This window comes from Podospora anserina, chromosome 1 (assembly GCF_000226545.1).
Source record: "Podospora anserina S mat+ genomic DNA chromosome 1, supercontig 1".
Lineage (NCBI taxonomy): Eukaryota > Fungi > Ascomycota > Sordariomycetes > Sordariales > Podosporaceae > Podospora > Podospora anserina.
The window spans coordinates 2664199-2688040 of record NW_001914859.1 but is presented as its reverse complement, the minus strand read 5'-3'; the positions used below and the strand labels follow the sequence as shown (position 1 = coordinate 2688040).

Here is a 23842-nt window from a genome sequence, read left to right as displayed (position 1 = left end):
CATTTCCACCCTTCTTTCATTCCCTAAATATACCCCCCATGATCCCCCATACTAACATCACTCCCCTGCCCCCTCAACCCCGGCTGCGGCGGCGGCCCCATAACCCCCCTCTCCTGCTTCGGGCTCCGTCCCCCAACGCTCGCCCCCCCACCAGCATCACTAATCGGAGTCAACAACCTCACATTCTTCCCCCTTATGCTCTGCGTAGGCGTGGCAGGCGAGGCATACGCCGACCTCGCAACCAGAACCTGCGCAGGTGTAACAACAATCTCGTCATCCCCCCTCCCTTCGTCATCCCCCTTTCTCAACACCAACGGGAACAGCACCACCCGGACGGTGGCAGCCGTCGATTCGAGCTCCTCATTGGTGAGATTGGACTGTCCGCCGTCGTTCATGAGGGCGGCGTTGAACTTGACGTCTTCGACGAGTTCGCCGGCGTCGTCGTACTCGGGCTGGAGAGGAGGGAGCATGATGTATTCTGCTCTTTGGCAGCGCATCTCTATTGCTAGCCCGACCGCCTCACGGACTACCCGGCGAAGTTGGGCTTGGATTTGGTCCTCCAGATTGGAAGGGGGAGGGAGTATTTTGGCGAGAGTGTCCAAGATGGCTTGGACAACCGCCTCTGTGTCCTGATCCCGCTGCCTCTTGAAACCTGGACGGCGTGACAAGAGCGTTAATGTCACGGCACGCCACTGTCGGACAGCGTGGGGAGGTCCGACGTCGATGAGCTGCTTCTCAAGGTGCTTGAGCTTTTGGCGTTGCTCACGGTCCATGCCGAAGAGATACCGCGTGAAGACAAATTCCCAGATCATGGTCATGGTCATGCTCATGAAAATGTCACGACGGCGGACGCGGTCATTGAGGTAAGTGTCGACATTGGAGCCGTCAAGGACGGCATTGTCGAGACGGTCAATCAGCTTCTCATCGCTGAGTTCATTCGTCAGGCGACATGCGCGCATGTCGCTGAACTTGGAGAAGCGGAGCACCCATTGCGAGACGTGGGCGCACAACTGCTGGCAGCGATGGTCAAAGTAGTCAATGTCACGGACGTCGAGGAAGTCAGAGTCGACGCTGGCTCTGCTCTGCTCGAGAATCTGCTGCTGGAGCCTCTTGATTTCCTCGGTCGAGGCCTCTAGTTGGGTGCGGAGATGGGCGATCTCGGCATCTTTTTCCTTGGCAGATCGCGCTTGTTTCTGAAGTTCTTTGGCGGCCTGAGCTTGTTGGGCTTCGTAGCGACGAACCTCCTCGTGGTGCTGGATGGCGATGGCAGAGGTAGAGTTGCGCAGGCCCTCATTGGTTTGTTTTAATCGCTCGATAACGCCATTGGCTTCGTTGAGGGCGCGCTTGAGCTGCTCGATTTCATATTCGCGGTCGCTGTCGGAGGAGAGGCTCCCGCGGGCCAGCTGGGATTCGGCTTGGGCGCGGCCGTTTGCCAGCTGCTGGTTTTCATGTATAAGCTGTTCGACGCGGGCCTCGAGCTCAATTACTTGCAAGCTTTGGCGGCGACGCATGCTGTGCGGACGGGTCGGTGAGCGTGGAGAGCCAATTCGGCCCTCTCCATAAGCCTCCTGTCGACGGGACAACATGATTAGCAGAGTGAATAATGAAAATAGTGACAGGGGATAAAACTCACAAAGACATCAGACATGTCCTTGGCGGCACGGGTGCGACCTTCATTCGCAATGGGCGGAGATGTGGACGATGAGCCTGTTGAGGTGGTAGTGGTGGTGGTAGCAGCGGCCAGGGCTCCCAGTGCGGCAGCTCCAGTGATAGCGATGGCTGGGGAGAGGTCCGTTGAGGATGAATTTTGGCCGTGTCCCTGCTCGCGGGCCTTGGCGGCTAGCTCTGTTTGGCTAGACGTGCCTGACCGCAAGTTCCCACTGGTTCGCTTGTCCATTCGTCGGAGCGGGGGGGTTGCAGTGTTGTGCGACCGGATGCTCCCGACACTGCCTGGGCTGTCAGGCCGCAACGGCTCAGGCGTGCGGAGGCTGGTGTTGGGCCCAATCCGCTTGGCGCTACTGCTGCTGGGAACAGCCGATGCAACCGCTGATTTTTCTGGCTCAGGCGTGTGAGGGGGCGGTGAAGGCTCCAACAGGCGAACACTTCCGCCCAATGGTGAGCGTCTCTTTTGTTGGCGTTCCACCTCGGTGCTGTTGCGTGGTGTGAGGTGAACACCGCTGTCACGGAGATGCTCCGTCTCACCAGGCTGGAGACCTCGAGAAACACGGGGAGACTCTCCTCCAAGACCGCTGTCTCGTAGAGCATGATGTGCCGGTGTGTTGAGCCGGACAGGCGTCTCTTGCTTCTTGGGCTCATCCTCCTCCGAGAGCTCCTCTTGAACCGGCGGCAGACTAGCATGAGATCGCATAAAGTCCCCAAAGCTAGACATGCGTGGAAGCCGGACAGGCTGGTCTGCCACAGGAACCATCTCCCGGACATGCTCCTTCTTCTCATCACCCGTGGTATCGCGTGTCTCGAATGCCTCCTCATCAGCAATATCATCCGGGAAAGAGAACGACCGCTGCACAGGCTCTGGCGACGGCGAGCTCTTCCCACGCTCCATCTTCCTCCCCCTCTCTGATGTATCCTCTGTCTTCGCCTTGGACAACTCCCTAACTGACCTGGGAATCGTCTCTGAATCCATCCTCCCCAGTCCAGCCTCAGTCTTCCATGATCTCCTTGCCTTCTTTTCAACTTTATCTTCATCTTCCTCATCGTACAAGCTCCCAACCACTTTCTTTCCCTTCTCGTCATACTCCTCATAAACCGGTGCACCACCCAGCACAGACCCCATATCGTCCCAACCTGAAGTCAACACACTGATATTTGCATCCCCCATCACTCTCCACTCCTCCTTCTCCTTCTCCTTTAACTTGTCGAACAACGAAACGCCACCTGCAAGTGCGGTCGCCGCAACAACAGCCTCCTCCTTGTTCTTCCCCTTGTTAGAGCTCTCATCAACCTCAGCACCGGCGGGTTCAGCAGGCTCATCAAGTTCAACTTGCTCTGCCTCCACTGTCTTGACCTTTTTGCGCCGTCCTTCGTACTCGCAAGCGGTGGATCATGCGAAATGTGGCTGCTTTCTTGAGCGGGAGTGAGATCGACTTGCTCTTTGACACTCCGCGGGGGTGTTCTCTCAAGGCTAATTGGCGGAAGTAAAGAGATCTCAGGAAGCAAGCCCAAGTCTCTAGTGACAGGCGCGGGAGTTACAACGGTATGATTGCCGGCCTGTTGTTGACTGGCGGGAGTTGAGGGCAAAGGAACAGCCACCTTCTCAAGAACGGGAGTCTGTGGTCTGCTGGGAGGAAGAGGCGTCACCTCAGCCTCGCGAGTGAGCATGTCGGGTGTCTGTGGTCTGCTGATAGGCTTGGGCAAAGCGATGGTGATGGGCTCTTCCTCCATGTTGATAACAATAGGCTCTTGAACCTCTGTATACACAGGCTCCTGCTCCACAGTGGGAATCTCCTCGACAACGTCCACCTCCACCACAGGAGCCGTCTCGGCGTCTAGAATTTCAACTTCAACGATTGGAGCGTCTTCGACAGAGGGTGTCTCCTCGTCAGAAGTCTCAACAACCGAAACTTCCACGGTAGGTGTCTCGGTGACTGGCGTCTCTTCAGGAACCGGAGATTCCTCAATCGAAGCACCACCAACAGCAGAGCCGCGTTCCTCCACAAGAATTGCCTCATCTGGAGAACCATTTGACGCCTTTTCAACTAGAGGAGTGTGAGCTTCAGGAGCAGCAAAAAGTGCATGCTTCTGCTCCTCGATGATCAGCGGCGTAGTGACACCAGAGCCGCCGTCATGATCGTCGATCACCGCGGGGACATTCTTTCCCTTCTTGTTCTTCTTTGACTTTTTTGTTGGCAAGGGGAAGAATTCTTCATCACCAAAGTCTCCAACTTTAGACTCGGGTTGCTGAATAAGTGGCTCTTCAACAGGAAGCTGGCGATCGATTGGCTTTTCAGCGACTTCAGCTTCTCTAGTCGAGTGGACAGGAGCGACCTCGAGGGCTGTGGTAGGCTCTTGGACAGGGTCGTCGAAAGGGTCCTTGACAAGCTGAACAGAAATCTCAGGGGTGGACTCCGCAGCTGGAGCAATGACAAGATCAGAAGTAGGCTCTAGAGCACGCTCCAGTGTAGTCCCAGAAGAGGGCCCAGGAGCAGGCGTGACCTCAGAAGAAGACTCAGGCTGTTTCTCAACCTCGATTTTCTTGCCCTTCTTCTTATTCTTCTTTCTCTTTTGCTTCTTGGACTCGACGACAGGGAGCACGAAGACTTCATCTTGCTGCTCGGCTGAAATTTGCCTGAATTCGGTGATCGGTTCTTCTGAAAGAGCAACGCTGCGCTCAGCTGTCTCAGGCGGAATAGACTGCTCCTCAATCGAGACGGGAGAGTCGATGGAAGGGGCGATCTCGGCCTTGTCAGATGTCTCAAGAGGATCCTCGATAAGAGTAGGCTCAGCCACGGCAGGAACCTCGACCTCTTGCTCGGTCTGTGGAATGCTGCGAGAAGATATCGCAACCCCAAGCTGAGTTGGCAAATTAACGATCTCTTCGACGACAGGACTGGCTTGCTCCTCAGTAGTATCAGGTTGAGGAACAGCAAGGGGGGCATCCTCGATTTCAGAAGTCTGGGAAATGTCCAAAGAATGGTCTTGACTGGGTTCTTGAACAAGCTCCTCAGGGGCAAGCGGAACCAGCTCGATAGACTCGGCCGGAGAAGCGGCGACGGTAGGTGGTTCAACGTCAGGCAAAGTTTCCGTCTGCATCTCAACTTCCAGGTCGAGTGTGGGTGAAGAAGGAGTGTTGTTTGAAATTTCCAATGAGCGATCTTGACTCAGCTCTTGAACGGGGTCGACAACAAGAGCGTTTGCCTCAATGGTTTGCTTCTCCAAAACTGGTCCATCAATCACCTCGGGCTGCGAAGCAGCAACAGGGAGTTGTTCAGCTTTGGATTGTTGCCGAATCACCTCTTGCGCAGGCTCAATTTCAACAGCGCCCACTGAATGCTTGTCTGTTGATGGCTCAGGAACAAGTGCTTCTGAGGCTGGTTCTTTAACAATGGGCGTGGTCTCCTCGGGAATACCAACTGCCTCGAAAGCCTTGGGTTGCTGGGCTGTCAAGGTCGCAGGCTCACCTTCGACATCGAGAGCCTTCGGAAGCTCCGACAGAGCAGCGTCAGAAGCATCGAACTCCTCGATCACTGGAGAAGGCTTGGTGACCTCTGGCTCAGGAGCGGGGATTGGCTCATCCTCTGTGTCGGACTCCGGAAGCGGTACAGCCGTTGCCTCGGATAAAAAAGACTTTGGCTCATTGACAGTCATTGGTTCGGTGGGTTCATCCTGTGACTTGGGCATAAGAAAGGGCTCTTCGACTGTGGGCTCAAGAGGATTGCTGAATTCCTGGGAAGGCGTTGCAATGGTAGAAGTAGGCTCGGAACTACCGGCTTTGGAACCCTTCTTCTTCTTCTTCCTGGACTTTTTGGATGGCTTCGTTACCTCTTGGATTGCTGGAACCGATGGCTCGATAGGCTCAGGGACATATTCGAGTAATGGTAGTCCGCGTGCCGTAGACTGTTGAGATGCTAGAACGATGGCCTCTTCGACCGCTGGAGTGGCAATGACGGGCTCAACGGACTCATGCGTTGTAACAGAGGGCCCCTCGATTGTCGGTTCTTCGGGTGTTGATTCTTCGATCATAGTTTCCTCAATTGTCGGCTCCTCGATTGTCGGCTCCTCAATTGTCGGCTCAACAGTCAGATCCGGTACTGTTGGCGTCGACTCCTCGATGCTAGCTGAAGATGCAACACCTAGAATCTCAGCTTCATTCTCTGCGGCCTTCTTCTTCTTCTTCTTCTCACCCTTCTTCTTCTTGGCTGGCAACTCGAATGTCTCTTCGATCACAGGGGCTGGAGTTGAAGCAGGTTCCTCAGGAGCTGTCTCGACGACAGGGAGACTTGGCGATTCCACCGGGACTTCTTCCTCGGGAACGAGAACCTCTTCGTCCATATTGGTGGCTTCGGGGATCAAAACCTGTTCAGAATCCGGAACTTCTCTGGCAACGGCGGGTTCTTCAACAATGGCGGGTTCCTGGATGTTAACTTTGGGTTCTTCGACAGTAGCGACAGCCTCCTCAGGGACTGGCATCTCTTTGACGACAACAGCAGGCTCATCAACGGCAGCCGCAGACTCTTCAGCCATAGCAACAGGCTTCTCAATAGCTGCAGGTCCTTCCTCAACAACCTCTTCGACGATAACCTTCTCAAGGACAGGCCCTTGAACGACCGGCTCCTCAACGACGGGCATCTCAGAAACTTCCAAAGGCCCTTCAACTGTCTCGACAGTGGCCACAGGTTGAACCTCAGACCGAGACTCTTCAGCCAAGACTGTCACTGACTCCTCGATAGTAGCAGGAGCAGCCTCTTCGACAACAGTGGAGATCAGCTCTTCAACAGTAGGAAGAGCGATCTCCTTAGTCTCTGGTGCAAGAACCTCGCGAAAAGTATAAATCTCTTCGTGCACTGGGACTGAGTCAACTGCTGGCACAGAAACTGGTTCGAGTTCATCCTCTGTGACTTCTGGAAAGGGAGTTTCAGTTGCTAAAGCGAGATCCTGATTCACAGAGCACTCTATAGTTGGTGTAGGCACCAGGTCCAGTTCATCCTCGGTGACATCTGGAAGAGGGGTTGCCGCTGCCAAAGCGAAACCTTGACCCCCCGAGAGCTCTTCTACGGGGGTAACAGGTAGTTCGACTTCATCAGCTGTGTCTTCTGGCAGAGGGGTCTCAGTTGCCCAAACGAGATCCTGGTCGACTGAGAGTTGTCCGGGTGGTGTAGCAGGCAGTTCGATCTCGTCAGCTGTGGCCTCTGGAAGAGCAATCTCAGCGGCGAAGGCGAGCTCCCTATCAAAGTCTGGCTTTGGAGCAGACTCTTCATCGGCAGTAAGAAGATTGATTGGCTCTTCCGAAGCGGGCGCAATGTCTTCAGCGACCGAGACAGACTTCTCCGGCAGGGGAGATTTTTCCTCAACAGACGTTTCAGCAGGAGTGGGCGTGACATCAACAGCTTGCTCAGACTCGCTGATAAAAATTGGCTCTTCAACAACAGGAGCTGACTCATCGACAGTGGGAATTAGCTCTTCAACCGCGACCGGGGCAGTCTTCTCAACGACAGCAACAGCCCGAACGTCATCAGAAGCCATCACTGGGGGAGTATCAGCCTCGACCTCAACCTTTGACTTGGAGTCTTCAGGCAGTGGAACAGTCAAAGCCTCCGCCCATATATCCAGTCGAACTTGCGCTTGCTCGAATTCAGCAACTGGAGTAAGATCAAAGATCTCTTCAGCCTCATCTGGCAACGGAGTTGTCAAAGCCTCCGCCAATTCATCTTGTTGAAGTCGCGGTTGCTCAACTTCAGCAACCAGAGTAGGTTCAGAGATTGACTCGAGGTCTTCTGGCAATGGGATTGAGATAGCCTCCGCAAATTCATCGAACTCAGGTTGTCGTTGCTCAGGCTCAGCAACTGGAACAAGATCTGAACTGTCCTCGACCTCTACTGGCAATGGAATTGACATCGCCTCCGTCAGCTCATCTATACGGTGTTGGAGTTGCTCATGTTCGGTAACGGCAGAGCCGACTTCAGCTTCGAGCTTGATAGCGGCGGGAGATTGCTCTGGGACATCTTCCACAACCTCGGCGCTGGCGGGTTCTAGCTGGGCTTCGGGAGCGATCTGGATGGCAGGAGTGAGCTCAGGCTCACTTATTGACAACTCCGCCTCTTGCGTAAGTGGAACGACCTCGGGCTCAAGCTGTGGCTCTGCATCCAAAGAGATATTGCGGCCAACGACTGATTCTTGGTCCTGAGTTTCAGGAGTGCTGTCATCAAGCTTGATGATGCTCTGTTCAAGCGCAGGAATGTTGACTTCGACAGCTGGAGTGACCCCTTCAACCGAAGGAGCGATGATCTCCTCTGGAACAGTCGATGGCTTTTCAAAAGTGGGAGCTGGCTCTCCAATATCGGCAACTGGCAGTTCAACCCGAACAGGGACTTCAGGTTCAACAAGACTCTCTGGAGCAGCAACAGCGGTCTCGAGCAAAGGCTCAGCAATAGCAGTGGCGGGATCTTCCGTTGCGCGGTGTTCAGCCTCGGCCACAGCGGGTTCTTCGGCAGGAGCTTTGTCGACCGGAGCAATCTCTTCAACAACCTCAACCTGGGCCTCTTCGGCAACGGGCTCAGCAGTTGGCTCAAGAGCAGCCACAGACTCCTCTTCCTCGATCTGCTCCTCTTGAATAGCCCCCAAAACAAGAGGGGATTGCTCAACCGCAGCCTCATCTGAAGCGCTGACAGGCTCTGCGATGGGAAGTATTTGCTCGGGAGCAACCTCGAGCTCCCTTGTCTTTGTAGGCTCGACAGCGGACTCCTCGTTTGAAACTTGCTCCGGGAGAGCAGAAACCTCCTCCGCAGTTGTAAACTCGGCAGTAAGGGTGGTATCTTCCACAGGAGTCGAGTCATCAACAACAGACTCCTCAGCAGCGACAGTCTCAGGCTCAGAAGCGCTCTCCTCAGGAATGGGCGAAAGGTCCCTAGGAACAACAGCAGTGGTCGTTTCCTGCTCCACTGCCTCCTGTTGTTCCGAAGCTTGTTTTTGCGCAAGCTGCTCCGTGAGCTGAGATAGAGGGGTTCCAAGAGCAACTCCCTTTTCCTGAGTAGTCTGCTCTGCCTGCTGGTAAGGGGCATCAGTCGCAACTGCTTGTTCTTCAACATTTTCCTTTACTTCCCAAGATCGACTGTCAGGTGCAGCTACCTCAACCATCACTTCTACACATGTATTAGTCTCAATCCCTTCTCTTATTTTTTCAACTCTCATCCGATAATACAAAAGAAAAGGGATTCTCACCATCTTCCTTCCCAACCTCCTCTTCCACATTCTGCTTCTCCTCCTGCTCACTGCTAGGCCAAGCAATCCCGCTCTTCTTCTTCGCTGCCGCCTTCTCCCTCCTCTCCCTGAACCGTCCCGCCACCCTCTTCAACCTTGTCGCAAGCAAAAGTCCATTCATCACTGAAGGCCCAGCTTCCTCATTTTTCTCACCAACAGTCCCCTCCGAATCAGCCATACTTCCCCCAAACTCCGACGGCGTCTCCGCCCTCTTCCCCAAAGCCAACGACAGCACCGACCTTGCATCGCTAATGCTATCAGCATCATTTTCAATAGCAGAAGTAGTCTCCTCCGCTACCGTGCCAAGCTGATGATCAAAGCTCTCCTGGGAAGGAGACGCCTGTTGCTTAGGAGAGTCAACCAACCCCAACGAGGCTGGCTTGTTTGTTTTGAGCCATCCATGTTCCTCATCCGTAGGGCTAGCAACAGCTTTCAGGGCAGTAGACTTCTTCCGCTTCTCTCTCTTCTTGCTCCGGAGAGTGTAACGTGACGAAGGACCAGATGCATCCTCCGACTCGTGCTCCGTTACAGGAGACATGGCACCGCTGCTCGTGGGGGTATAGGCGCCAGGGCTGATCGCTTCCAGGGTGAAGCTGACCGAGCGAGGCCTGGCACCGATTGGGGAAGAGGCGAGCCTCAATTCATGCAGTTGTGTAGCATCAATGGGGGAAGCCGCTGTTGGGATTGGCTGTAGTGCCTGAAACGAGTTCTCTTGTTGCTGCAAATGCGGTTGTTGTGGGGGAGGTACAGCGATGTCACCCAATTGTTGTTGTTCTTGCAGGGGAGTTGCTGCAGGTACTGCAGGTGTTTCAGCCCGACCTTCTTCAGGCCGTTGTTGAACCTCGCCTTGGGCGACGGATGAGGCGGCCTTGTCTTCATCAATTGGCGGTGCTGGGTCAATGTCAGTCTAAATGATGTTCTTGTATTCAATTCTAGTGTTCCTTACTCTTCTCCTCTTCTGCCCTTGTAGTATCAGTGGGAAAATCAGATTCAACCTCTTCCGGCAGCGGTACAAGTGCTGCAGCCTCCTCAATAGCGATTGGTTCTGACTGGGTAACGGCAGTCCTTCCAGATGCACCACCTGTCAAGGCCTCAATGGTACTGTCTGCAGCCACGAGCGGGGCGGTGAAACCTCGTTCGACTGAATATGAAAAATGATTAGTTCATCTGATGCATCATAGTGTGTTTGTGTTCTGACGGGGCAATATAGAGCTTACCGATGCCGGACTTGACGTCATGTGTTGACTTTGTCTCGGCGAGGCCATCACCAGTGTCAGTCTCCTCCTTAATGACCGGCTCCAGCTCCGGAGTGGCTTCGGTCGTCAACGGTGGCGCGGTGGGGAGGTCCTGTTCCTGTTGCAAAGAAATCGTGTCAAAGCCTGGTTCTTCCTTGGAGACGTCTTGTACAGCAGCATCATTATTGTCAGGGAGTAGTAAATCATGGGGAATAGTAACAGGAACACCATCTTGTCGATCGCTGGAAATCTCATTGAGTGCAGATTCCACCGTCTCCTGGTTGTTCTGGACGCTCTTTTCTGGCAACTGTGCTGGTGAAAACGATGATGAAAAAACCTCAGAAACGGGATGGGCCTCGGTCTGGTGTGGTTTATTGTCGTCCTCACCTCTTGGTGTTGTACTGTCGCTGCCATGGCTAATGTTGGGTTGCTCGCTTGAGTCTCGACTGACCTGTCCGGGAATATTGTGCTCCTCGAGGGGCTGCTCCATGCTCTTGGGCTCCTGTTTGTCTATGAGAGAATCGTCTGCGTCCTTTTGCAGCTCGTCGTCCGTAGAAATCGAAATGGTGGCAGCATCCTCAGGGATTTGCTTGGTCTCGGGCTCCGGGTCCGTGGACGGGTGCTGAACAGTGGTATCCTGGACGGGTGGCTCTTCGACAATGGGGACTGTAGTAAGATTTTCAGTCGATTGGGAAGCGTTCTTTTTCTTCTTTTTCTTTTTGGACTTCTTACTGCTGGTTGTTGTAGACGCGGGAATCTCTTTGACTTGGGCCGGGGCAGCTTCAGGGGCAGCGGCAATCTCCTTGGGAGGTACTGCCTCAGCAGTAGGGGTCACTTCGGAAAGAACGGCGATATCTTCGGCGAGGGCAACTTCCTCAGCAGGAGCAGTCTCAGTGAGGGCCTCCTCTACTTGGCCTGAAGAGGCAGATGGCTCTGGGACCAGTTCCGAGACTGACTGTTCAGTAGCATGAGTGGCGTTAGATGTCTCCAGGTTCTCAGTAGCTGTAGCGGCGGCCTTCTTCTTTTTCTTCTTCTTTTTGTTCTTCTTTGTCGCAGGCTCAACCACCTCCACATTCTCAGAAGCCGTAGTGGGCAAAGGCTCATCAACAGCCTCCTCCTGAACAACATCTTCAGACGCTGCTGCTGTGATCTCCGGTACTAAGACATCCTGGACTGGCTCGTGGGCAACGACTGGCTCATCAACAACACGCGACGTGCTTTCCTTTTCGTCATTCCGCACGGTGTCCTTGCTCTCTTCCTTGTCATCAACATCAACATCGACAACCTCAGCCTCGACCAGTTCTTGTCTCTCATCCGACAACTCTTTTGTTGCCTCATGCTCAATCTTTGCCTCGTCTTGGACCAGGATAGGGCTCTCAACAAGAGAAACAGCGGTGTCTAGCGCAAGGCTAGCCGTATTCAACCCTAATTCCTCCTTGGCTTCAGGCTTATGCACGTCTTCTGCAGGCCCCACTTCAATGGAACGGTCGCTAGACTCGCCTAGACCCAGCCCCTGTTCTGTTTGCTGACTTTGGAGTTCAGGGCCTTCTTCGAGAATTGTCTGCGTGGCCGGTTCCTGCTTCTTGATGCCCCAAAATCCGGTACGAAAGGGGGAAACAGCCGGCAGCATAGACAGAATGCCCTTCTTCGTGATATCTCTGGTCAAAGTTGGCGTGGTAGGGCTTGAGATTGAACCTGACCTTGACGGTGCAGCTGCAATATGCTCCTCTTTCTCGGCAGGTTCAACATCATCCACATCATCTCTGACCGAAGGCTGAGGACCAGGGCCCTGATCCTTTGCAGAATCATCAAGCTCACCGCTGCTCGGAGCTTGCGTTTCTGCTGAAGCCACGTTCTCAGCCGCAATGTCCTGTTCTGGCGGTGGAGCCTCGAGAGCAGCCTCCTCTTCAGCCACATCTGCAGCTTCGGCTGCAGCCTTCTTAGCCTTCTTCTTTTTCTTCTTGGACTTTTTGCCGGGAGTGGGTGGTTCCTCGGTAGCAGGGACTTCTTCAGCAGGGAGTATTTCGTCAGGAACCGGGAATTCCTCGGTTTCAGGAGCAACGTCAGCGTCATGGCTCGGTTCATCATGTTGTTGGTCAGGAGAAGGCGACGGTTCGTCGTCCGGCAGGTAGCGAGAAACAACAGGTTTATTGACTATGGACGATGCGGGCTGGTCGTTGGTCGACTGGTTGCTCGAAAGAATGTTGAGACCGCCGGACGATTCGCCTCTCTGTTGCTCTTGCTGAGATCCACTCCCACTCTCACTCCCCTCCTTTTCACCCTTCCTCTGTTTCTTCTTCTTCTTGTCTTTCTTTGTCGGACTGGGAACCAAACCATCCTCAGACATTTCCTCCTCAGGCGTTGTAGCAGGAACCACCTTAGCCACGACCTTGGAAACAGCAGGCGGTTCTGGCTGGGTCTTTTCACGCTTGCTCCAGAGCCCAAGAAGCGAACTGAAAGTTTGGCGAGGAGAGTCTTTCTTCTTGGTCGGCTCAGACAGCTGAGATTCGTAGAAAGTTGACCCAGAAAGGTAAGTAGGTGCTTCAGACGCAGCGACGGTAGATGTTCCATCCTCATTGAACGAATAGACACTCTCGCTCTTCTCTTGGCTGGGAGGAATCTGCATTTCAGAGCCCAGACGTTGGATGTCTGGCTGAGAACCGTTCTGGCGCATGTTGGCAACAACAAGAGTGCTGGCAGGGCCGGCAGCAGCGGCAGTATCCACAAAAACCGACTTGCCTTTGTCGAAATCATCCAGTTCCTTCTCCTTCTCAAGTGCGCGCCTTGTAATGGGGCTCGGTGGCGTCTTGACATCGGAATAAGATGACGGAGGCTCATAAATCTGTGCATCGTTGCCATCTGTGACTTGAGAAAGTGTCGCGAAGTCTTGCTCTTGCACCCCCGCGATTTCCCTGCCAGTTGATCTGGGCGACGGTACAGTTTCTGCTTTCTCCAAGTCCGTGACGATAAGCGGCAGAACAGGCTTGTGTACAGGTGAAGAAGCGCGACTCTGAGGAAGAGCTGGCAGATCGGCCAGGTTTACCTCGACTACATCGAGTTGTACTTGTGCAGCCTCAGCGGACGACAAGAAGGGGCTGTCAGGAAGAGCTGGTAACTGATCCAAGTCTTCTTTGGGCAACTCAGGTGTAGCTGGAGCTTGTGTCGGTGACATGGGCTGGCTTTCTGAGAGAACTGGCAAATCCTCAAGGTCTTGATTGCGAGACACAGATCGGCTTTCGGGAAGAGCTGACAAGTCATCTGATTCTTGGCGGGGCAGTTGAGGCGAAGCAAGGTCTGGAACAGGGGAAGTTGGCGGACTTTCGGGAAGAGCTGGCAAGTTCTTAAAATCTTCCTCCGGAGGCTCATGCTCAGCAACTTCATCAGGAGTCTCAAGAGCATCAAAGAACGTATCAGCAGCAGCCTCGACAGGAGCTTCCACAGGGATCTCCACAGCGGCCTCAGCCGTAGTTTCGAGGGGGGACACGGGCCGACTATCCAGAAGGGCTGGCAGAGTCTCAACGCCTTCATTGAACACCTGTTCAATAGGGGCTTGAACAGGAGACAATGGTCGAGCATCACCAGGTGCGGGCATGGACCGGACAGTAGGACTGCCTGGTCGGCTTTCAGGAAGAGACGGCAAGTTGTCCAGATCTTGGGCTGGTAGCTGAGGAGCAGAGGTCTGAGCAGGCGATACAGGCAGACTATCGGGAAAAGTTGGAAGGTCGCTAAAATCTTGGCCATGAAGCTGAGTTGAACCAGAATCCTCCACAGGGGTGGTTGGCTGGCTTTCAGGCAGAGCGGGCAAGCTGTCAAAATCCAAGCTGGGAAGTTGGCGAGGTTCAGAAACCTCGATCGGAAAAAATGAGTGTCTGACGGGAAGGGCAGGCGTATTGACCAAAGGTTCATCGCGCGCATCGACCAACTGAGGCAGGGCCAGCTGAGAAGGCGAAGGAGAACGGCTGCCAGGCAAAGCAGGGAAGGCATCTTGAACAGGAGACATTGGCTGGCTTTCCGGCAGAGCAGGCAGCGTGTCCAAAGGCGCCTCTTGAATCTGGCTTGAGAGGCTATCCTGAGCAGATGACGTTGGCTGGGTCTTAGAAAGAGCAGGCAAACTGTCCGCAAACTCATCAGGGAACTGACGTGAGATGGGAGCATAGGCAGGTGAGACAGGTTGAGAATCAGGAAGAGCCGGTAGCTCATCTGTGTCGTCTTGAGGGAACTGGCGTGGCACAGGGACATGAACGGGTGATGAAGACACGCCCAAGGGAACTGCAGGCAGAATCTCCTGGTGCTCAGACAGAACGGGCTCGAGTAGAGGTGAATCCTGACGAGACTCGGGAAGAGCAGGCAACTGATCCAAGTTATACTCGTGATGTTTGCTGGAGGCAGAAACTTGGATGGCAGAGGCTGGCTGGCTTTCAGGGAGCGGCAAAGCCTCGAGGCTCTGGAGCTCTACAGGCCGTTCAACCGGAGAAGCAAGCGGGCTCTCGGGAAGAGCTGGTAGATTGTTGAGGATCTCATCAGGAAGCTGGCGAACCATGGGATGCTGAATAGGGGAAGGTGATGCCGTCTCAGAAAGCGTGGAGAAGCTCTCTGGTTCTGTGGCACGAACGGGCTCAGGAGCAAGAGAAGTTGACGTGTCCCCAGAATCAACAGGGAGAGACGCTAGCTCATGAGTAGTAACAGACTCGACAATAGGGGATCCCGGCTTGCTTTCCGGTAAGGCTGGTAGAGAGTCGAGTTCCGAAATAGGGAGAACCTCAAGCAGAGGAGAGGCCGGTAGACTGTCTGAAGGGGCTGGAAGAGCATCTAATTACGGGTTAAGAATAGATTCTGCAGCAGGTGGGATTGACTTACTCTCGGATAGTGCTGGCAGTACTTCTGGCGCTTGAGCCAAGGTCGGCTCAACAACAGGGGAAATTGGCGTACTCTCAGGAAGAGCGGGCAAAGACTCGTGCCCCTGGGAAAGGACAGGCTCAAGAACTGGAGAATTCAACTCGCTCTCGGGCAGGGCTGGCAGAGACTCTAGTCCCCGTGGGACAACAGGCGTGAAAACAGGAGAAGATTGCTGCTGCAATGTATCAACGATTGGCGAATCAGGACGACTCTCTGAAAGAGTGGGAAGCTCAACGTCGTGGAGAGGCGAGGGAGGGCGGCTTTCGGGAAGAGTTGGAGTCTCCTTCGACACTACGGCGGGATTTGAATCAACAAGGTCCTCCGTGGCTGGCTGAGAATTGCCGAGCACTGGCAGATGTTCCAGAACAGGAGACATAGGCAGACTTTCAGGTAAGGCTGGCAGATCTGAAAAATCTACAGGCTTTGGATGAGGGGAGATAGACCGGCTTTCAGAGGGGGGGAGAGTTGGTGAGGCATCTAAGACGGTCCGAGCAGACAATTCTGCCAACACGAGCGGAGATTCGGGCTGACTGTCAGGCAGAGCTGGGAGTTGAGAAACGTCTTCAAAGGTCTGGACAGGAGACTTTGCCAACTCCACAGGGGACTCGGGTCGGCTCTCTGCCTCAAAGCGCGACTCTGAAACCTTTTCGAGCGCCTCCGCCAGCGACTTTGACAAGTATTCGATGGGAGAGACCGGCCCACTTTCAGAAAGTGGCAGTGCGGGGATTTCTTCAAGAGTCTCATTAGCCAAGCTTGGTTTCTGAAGAGGAGACGAAGGACGGCTTTTTGAAAGAGATTGCACGCCTGATAGAACAGGCAGGGAGAAGAGAGTAGTGAAGAAATGACTACCAGAGCGGGGACGCGGCGTAAACGATGGAGCAAGGCTTGCCGGTCTGCTTTCCGCAAAATTGGGCGTAGCCGAAAGGACTGGAGCAACAGGTTTGATGTCAGGACGAGCTGGCAGTGGCGAGAGAACAGGACTGGCAGGTCGGCTCTTGGGAAGGGCAGACAAGCCTGGGAACACAGGACCAAGAGACCTGCTCGATGCAACCACTTGCTGGGTCAAGCTGACAGGGCTGCTAGGTTCGCTTTCAACGACTGCAGATTTGCAGTCAAGATGATCGACTTTATCGTCAACAACAGCTTCTTCCTCAACAGCAATAGCTTCAGCCGGTACCACGGGACTCTCCGGTGTGCTGTCTGGGAGAGGCGGCAAGGCTGAAAGAACAGGGCTAAGAGGCTTGTTGTCTGGGAAGACTGAGACATCCTCAAAGACCGGGCTGCCGGGTCCGTCTTCTACAGAAGCTAGAACATCAGAGACAACAGGGGTAGCAGACCGACTTTCAGGCAGAGTGGGCGAGGCCGAAACGGCAGGCTGGCTTTCCGAGGTAGTTGGCTGGGCTGTAACAATCGGGCTGAGAGGTTTGGTTTCAGACAGAACGGGGAGGTCTGTATGAACAGGAGTAGCAGGTTCGCTATCAGGGAGAGCAGGCAAGTCCGCAAAAACATCAGGAACAAGCATACGCTCTGGGACGACTGACAAATCCGAGAAACTGCGTGAACCAACACGATTGTCCGCAGGAAGCGGTAAATCGGAAACTGACAAGCCTGAAGAAACGGGACTTGGTGATCTGCTTGCGGGGAGACCCGGCAGCGTGTCGATGACTGGAGAGCCAGGAGTGCTAGCAGGAAGAGCTGGTAAATTGGCTGACGGAACAGGACTGGGGGCGCGGCTTCGGGGAAGAGCCGGAAACCTCTCATGATCAGGAGTACCAGGCTGCTCCTGCGGAAGAGCTGGCAGCGCAGATGCATCTTCAAACTCTCCAGCATGTGGCAAGACTGCAACAGGAGGAGAAGCCAATTCCATATGCACTGGAGAATCTGCCCGGCTCTCTGGCAGTGGTGGCAGCTCCTCCATCTCCTCAAAGTGGCCAGGCAAAACGTTTTGAACAGGAGATGCAGGAGCACTGTCAGGGAGAGCGGGCAACTCAACAACCTCTGGCGACTCTGTGGTTTGTGGCATAGTGCTGGGTACCGGGCTCGCAGGTCCGCTAGAAGCAAGCAAGAGTTCGGTTCCATCTTCTCGAGTGTGAGGTGAGTTCTTGTCGTCAATTGAAGTCCCATAGGAGCTCTCAAGAGACGGCAATTCCAAAGTCTCAACCGGCACATCCAGAGTAGAGGCATCCTGAAGCGGCGAGAGAGCACGGCTTTCTGAGAGGATCGAAGCAGAGGCTTCCTCCTTGGCCAATTGTTGGATGGGAGAGTCTGGCAAAGAAGGCAACTCCTCCAAAGGTCCTCCAAAGACCAAAGGTGCAGATGATGGTGACGGGCCCTTTTCGAGAGGTGAATTTGGCAAACTCTCGGGTAGCGCAGGCAAGAGCTCCAATTCATCACCAAAGGCTAGCTGTCTAGCAGGCGCTTTGAAGGGCACAACGACTGGCGAGAGCTGCTCGAGATCTTGAACGTCATCCTCTTTGTCCGTGGTGGACTGGCTCTCGAGATGCACAGATCCAACAGGTGACATCTGTTCCAAGCTTTCAATGTCATTCCTCCTAGCCTCAGGAGATTGGGCAAACTCGTCAGCCGCGAAAGCACGGGGCGTGGTCTCTCCAGATCCGAACCCAGATGATTGCTGCTCGAATGATCTCGCAAGTGGCACGTCAATCTTGAGCTGATCCTGTAGAATCCTACCAGCACCGAGCGCTCCCAACGCTCCAATGGAAGCACCTGCAAAACCAAAACCGCCGCGCTGAAGGTAGCCGACATCGACATCCTCATCTCGATCTACAGCATCAAAGCCAGGAGATTCGGGTGCACTCGAAGGCGGCTCACTCTCACTCTCCGGCAGCGCGGGGTAGTCCACCACATTCGGCGCCCTCTTCTCCTCTCCGCCTTTCTTCTCAATCAACCACAACGGCTTGTACTCCTTCCCCATATCCCAGCTTGTTGGTCTAGCCTGTCTACTCTTAGGGGGCGAGTACGGCTGCTCCACACCTTGAACAGGGCTTGATCTTCCAACCCGAGGTGAAGATGGCACAGATCGCCGGCCCATCACCAACGGTAACGGAACTGCTGTTCGACTGGGAGTTCTGACATGACCCTGACCCTGACGGCGAGATGAGACAGTCGCGCTTCGGGTCCGTTGCTCTTGAGGCGGAGTATTAGGGCGACTCTCCGGCAAGGAAGGGAAGAAGCCGTCCAATTCGTAAAAGCTGGGATCGTCAGGGGAATTTGGCTCACTAGGAGGCAGAGGAAGCAGGTCTCCAAACTGGGGATCGATCGCTGGCTTAATCTCACGATGCACCTGGACTTCAGGGTCGACCTTCTGGGAGCTGTAGCTGATGCTTCGCTCACGGCGCCAGATGGGCTCTTGGGTGTCTTTGGCTTCCCCTAATCCTTTGAATACCTCTTCAATTATGGAAGAGGGCAGGACGGCGTTGAGATGGGAGTACGGGCTTGCAAAAGCCTGGACTTCCATCAGGCCGGCACCGTCGCCACTGGTGCCGGCTCTAGCTAAAAAAGACTGCTTGTCCCTGTTCTCTGCGGGTTGCTGAGCGTTGCCAGTGATGTGCTTGGCATCGTCGGCTTGGTCGTTCGTCTGGCCAACAGGATCAGACGGAGTCGAACTCAACCCTCGCTCGACTACCCGAAAGGACTCCTCTTTTGGCTGGTCGACCACCTGGAATGAAGAAGCTTCTCTGGATAGGTTGGAGGGAACCCTTCCAGAGAGGTCCTCTTCGTTTGGCCTGTCTGGTGGCTCTTCGTGCTCTGGTATGTCGACATAATCTTTCCTGGTGCTCATATGGCTTCTCCTGTTGCTCTTCTTGCTGCCTGAGCTGCTGCGTGACACCTCTGAAGAGTTGGACTTCCTCCTGGGGGAAGAATCAAAGTCTTGCTCAGCTTGTGCCGGTACAATAGGAAGCTCTGTGGGCGCGGCGGTGACAACAGCAGGTGATGGGCGGCTAGAGTCACTTGGATCAGTAACAGTCTCGGCAGAAGGAGGTACATAGAATGGCTGGGTTGAGCCGCGAGGGGAGTCCCGTCGGCGGAAATCTTCGTTCTTGATCACAATGTTGGGATCAAAGCCCGAAGCCTGCAGTCCAGCAGCCACGGTGGCGTTGAAGTCAAGATCTTCCTCGAAAGAGCCCGGCATCCGGCTCAAGCTGGGGCTGGATGATGTCGGCTTCGGGCCGACCCGTGGGGGCGTCTCATCTTCCAGATCAATGGGAACATACCTCCTCTGTTGTGGTGGGGTAGACGGGGGCTCAGAGATGGCGGGACCAGGCGAGGTATCTCTTTGTTCTCGCTCAGGCACAACCTCTCTCGGCTCTGAAGGCGGCTCAGCAGTAACAATGGCCGGCTTTCGCTTCTCTTCAACAACAGCTGCCGAAGCACTCTCGCCCTCGATCGCCCTGGAACCAGAAGCCTCCGCGGCAGCCTCCGCGGCCTTGGCTTCCTCTTTCCTCTTCGCAGCAAGAGCAGTGGCACCAGCAATAGCAGCCGCCAGCGTAGACGACCAAGCATTGGTCTTCTTGCCCGGAGACGCGAACTTGAACTTCAGTGGTTTCCTCTCCTGAGACGCGTCTCTGCTCTCGGGGGACTCCCTCACGCGACCAGTGTCATAATCATCGGGTACCTCCACAGCCTCACCGCGACGAGTCATGATGATTTTTGTTTCCTTCTTGGGGCTCCGAGGAGGGGTGGCAGGCTCGTCCTTGTCCTTGGGCGGTTCGGCATCAACCACAGTCGCCGCCTGGGAAGATGAGCTCACAGACCGCATCATCTTTTCCGGGTTAGGCGATACTGCAGGAGTAGGCAACACCAAAATGAGCATCGGTCTCTCCCTCTCACACGACGGATCCCTAGACTTGAAGATGGGCATCATCATGGCCGGGTTGACACCTGGAATCGCGGGAGGAGCCTGGTACTTGACCAAGTCATGAGGCATAATCACATTGTCAATCCTCACATCAGCGTTGGGGCCGTCAAACACCGACTTCTTTGGAGCACGCTTCATCTCAGGGGGAGTGACGATACGGACCACGGGATCTTCGCCGTTATCCTCGTACTTGTCCATGATGGAAGGCGAAGGCGAAACGCTGCGAGAACGGGACTCCTCTCCTGCGATTCTCTCAGCGATCTTGCGTTCGCGATAGACTCGATTGGCTTCCTCCTGGACAGGATCCCGGACAGGCTCACGGTCACGGCCTCTGGAGGGCGCGCGAGAGCGGGAGCGCTCTCTATCATTCTCGGAAGACTCGACGACGGCAATGGCAGCAGCGATGGTGGCAGGATCGGCGGGGATAGTCGACTTGTTGGTTTCCTCAACGATCTTCTGAGCTCGGGCAATCTCAAGTTCATACGACTCACGGCGGCTGAGACGCTCCCGCACCTCCCCTTCTGGCTCGGGCTCCAAGCGATCCCAGTCTGGCTCGACAGTGAGAATGGCAGGGGTCAACGGTCGATCAGTGGGAGGGGTATGGGAAGGAGTTGGGAAGGCGTCGGTCGGGACTTGGAACTGGAAAGGGTCAACAACGGCAGGAGCACGGCTGCTGCTGCTGCCTGACGGCTCCCCACGAGATAATTCGGCAGGTGGCTCGACGGTAATGGCAGAAGGGGCACCCTGAATAGCCTCCAGCTCAGCCAACCGCCTGGCTCGCTCCTTCTCAGCCTCGATCTGTTTCTGAGTTTCAGCAAGCAACTTGCGGAGCTCTTCCCTTGCTTGCCTCCTTTCCTCCTTGGACTTCTTCTTGACAGCAGGAGCCAGAGAGTCGGCCCCAGCTGGCTTTTTCTCATCGAGGGCAGGTGCCGAAGGTGGAGGAGCAACCTCGCGCTCCTTCCCTTTGCTGACCTCAGAGCGAGCAGGGGTAGGAGCAGGGGCAGGAACCGAGTCAGCAACATCAGGACGTCCCTCAACGACAACAATCACGTCCTTTCTCCGATCTCGCGATCGCTCTTTATCACGACTTGGCTCACGTCCGCCACTTGCTTCCAAAGCCCGCTTCTCCTCCCGCTCCCTCTTCTGGTTGGCATCTCTGGATCTCCGGTCGCGCTCAGCCTTTTCGCGCTCGTCATTAGCCACACGCTCCTGCTGATAGATAATCTTGCGTTGCTCCCGGACGATCCTCTCCTGCTGCTCGATCCACTCTTGCTTCTTCTTCTCCTCCCTAGCCCGGCGCTCCTCCTCCTCGGCCTTCTCGCGGATCTCCTTCATGCGGACCTCGTATTCATCGCGCAAGCGCTGTTCCTCACGGGCGTGACGTTCACTGTCCTCGCGATGCCGCTTGACTTCCTGCTCGAGCCGCATACGCTCCTTGTATCCATCGTCACGCTCCAGGCTGGGCGAGGTTCGGTGAACAGGCGAAGTCTTGCTATCCCTACGAGCACCGGCTGCGAGCACGGCACCAGCCACGGCACCGATAACAGCGGGAGTGATGACCTCGGAAATACCACCTTTGCTCTCGGGCTCCCGTCGAGAATAGCGATTATCATCCCGGTCGCGACCAGTCGGCGTATCGTAATGGCGGTCACGCTCACGCTCACGCTCACAATACCGTTCATCCGATCTAGTGGCATCTGACGTGGGTGGACGGTCGTAGTCGCGTCTGAGCACATGTCAGCCACCACTCACTCTGCCCAACCTTATTTCATCTGAAGTCGTAAAACACACAGACGACACAAAACAACTTCAGAAGAAGCTTACCTATTATATCTCTCATCCCTCTTATCATTAATATCAATGGTGCTCCGCCTGGCATCATCATCATAACGGCGGCGTCTCTCCCGATCATAATCATCATCACGTAGTGGCCTCTCATCACGTTTCTCGTCGGGCCTCCTCCCCTCGTCCTTATTATTATTCAACACCGCACCAGCAACAACCGCAGCCCCAATAGCACCCACGACAGCCGGAAGAGCTGCTGAGATACTACTCTCTTTATCTCTCTCTCGCTCCCTCTCTCTGCGCTTCTTCGGACTGCCCGTGCTAATCTCATGCTCCCTATGATGACCTCGCTCTTCCAACACCTGAGGCGAGACGGGAATTCTTGGTCGCGGGGCTTGAATTTGCACTGGGGTACCAAGATTGGTCGCAGTGATAGGCTGATCAAAACCATGCTGCTGCTGTCTCTGCCTTTGCACCAGAGCTTCATTGCTTGCGCTTCCCGGCAATGGAATCGGGTTCTCAGCCGTCACTCTGTGCGCCAGTGCGGGAGACTGATACTGAGACTGCACCGGAGAGACATACTCCCCAGGCCTAAAACCGCAAGGAGTATTCACATATCCCCGGAGAGAGTTCACGGGACCAAACATTGCTGGATCGACGGCGCTTGGCTTGCGGTCTGGCGGACGGATGGCTTCAGATGGGCGCTCAGAGATGATGGTGGGAGCTAGGCTACCGGCTCCAATCGCTGCGCCCATGACGCCTGCTGTCCCGGCTAGAGCTGTCAGCGGAGGAAGGATGGGGTCCGAAAAACGAGGCATGGAACCGTAAGCGAGACCAGAGTCTGAATCAGAGCTGGGAGAATCAGAGTCGGAGTCGGAGTCGGAGGCGGATTCCCATTCTTCATCACTAGAGGAAGACTGCGATTTATTTGGCCGAGAGGAGCTGATGCCGCGAATCCCGCCAGAGTTTTTACGGTGGAAAGCAGAGACAGCTGTCGCGGTGGCCACCATACGGGAAGGACGAGATTTACCCTGGCGTTCGAGGTCGCGGAGGTTCTCAGCACGGGCGAGGTCGGACAGTTTCCTGCCAATGGCGATGATCTCCTCGTCGGTTTGGACACGCTTGAGGACCGGAGGACCGTCCGGACCAACATTGGGACCTTGTCGCGGATGGGGCTGGCCATATTGATGCGGGAGAGGAGGAGGGTAACCTTGGCCAGGGTGGTGTCCATGTTGGCTATAGTGATGAGGGGAGTAGGGTCCTGGTGGTGCTGGATATGCGCCGCTTACATGGGAGAAAGCCCCCGGGGTATATGGCTGGTGGTGCTGTGGATATTGCGGGATCTGTTGGTGCTGTGAAGGCGATGGGCGATGGGTACTTTCGATGGACGACCGCGACACATATCCGTTGCCGTAGGCAAGATCGCTGTCAACTGAAGACGTCGAATAGTTCTTCCTCTTGAAAGAGCGCCGCTTTTTGACCTTCTTCACGGATGACAGGGCAAAGAAGTTACGGATGCCAAATCGGCTTCGACGGGAGACATTCACCAGCGACGAAGAGGTCGACGAGGAGGCGGATGTGGTGGAATCGGCCCTAGATCGGTGATATTGGTGCTGCGTGGGAGTTTGTGTCTGGGACGAAGATAGCGCCGTCATGTGCTGCGTAGGAGTGTGGGTTTGGGATGATGACACGGGCGGGATTATTGCGCGGTCGCCTACTTCGGGTCCGGGTGGTAGTTGTTGTGGTAGTAGGGGGGCGGGCTGGGCAGCGACGACGCCGGCGGCGACAGCGGCGGCAGCAGCGAGCTGTTCTCTGGAATGCCGACGCTCGGCGCGTCGCCGCCGGGAGCTCTCTGGGCTCCGGCGACGGGCCGTTGGCTCTCGCATCATTTTGGCGAAAGCTCAAGAAACAACCTGTCGTCCAAACTTCCTTCACGTTCCATTCATTGAAGTGGGTTGTTTTTTGTTGTGTTTATTTCACGCGATAAGGGGTACTTGATTTCAAAAAATCAGATTTGCGCCTTGGTATTAGTTTCGTCAACACCCAGCGAGTATCGCGACAACTGGGTTTCAAAGATCAAGAGTAAGGAACGAAAGACTGGGGAAAGGATAGG

At 55.0% G+C, this 23842-nt stretch overlaps 1 protein-coding gene across 1 annotated transcript; it reads right to left on the bottom strand.

The window, feature by feature from the left end:
• Positions 1-23: 23 nt before the first annotated feature.
• On the bottom strand, positions 24-23618 carry PODANS_1_7530 (uncharacterized protein; the record flags this gene model as incomplete). Its single annotated transcript, XM_001912941.1, has 9 exons — positions 24-1568; positions 1634-3039; positions 3120-8816; positions 8896-9825; positions 9881-10075; positions 10152-14978; positions 15027-15794; positions 15915-21670; positions 21769-23618. The coding sequence occupies 9 exons, from the start codon at positions 23616-23618 to the stop codon at positions 24-26; spliced, it is 22974 nt and encodes a 7657-aa protein (XP_001912976.1).
• Between the last annotated feature and the right edge of the window lie 224 nt (positions 23619-23842).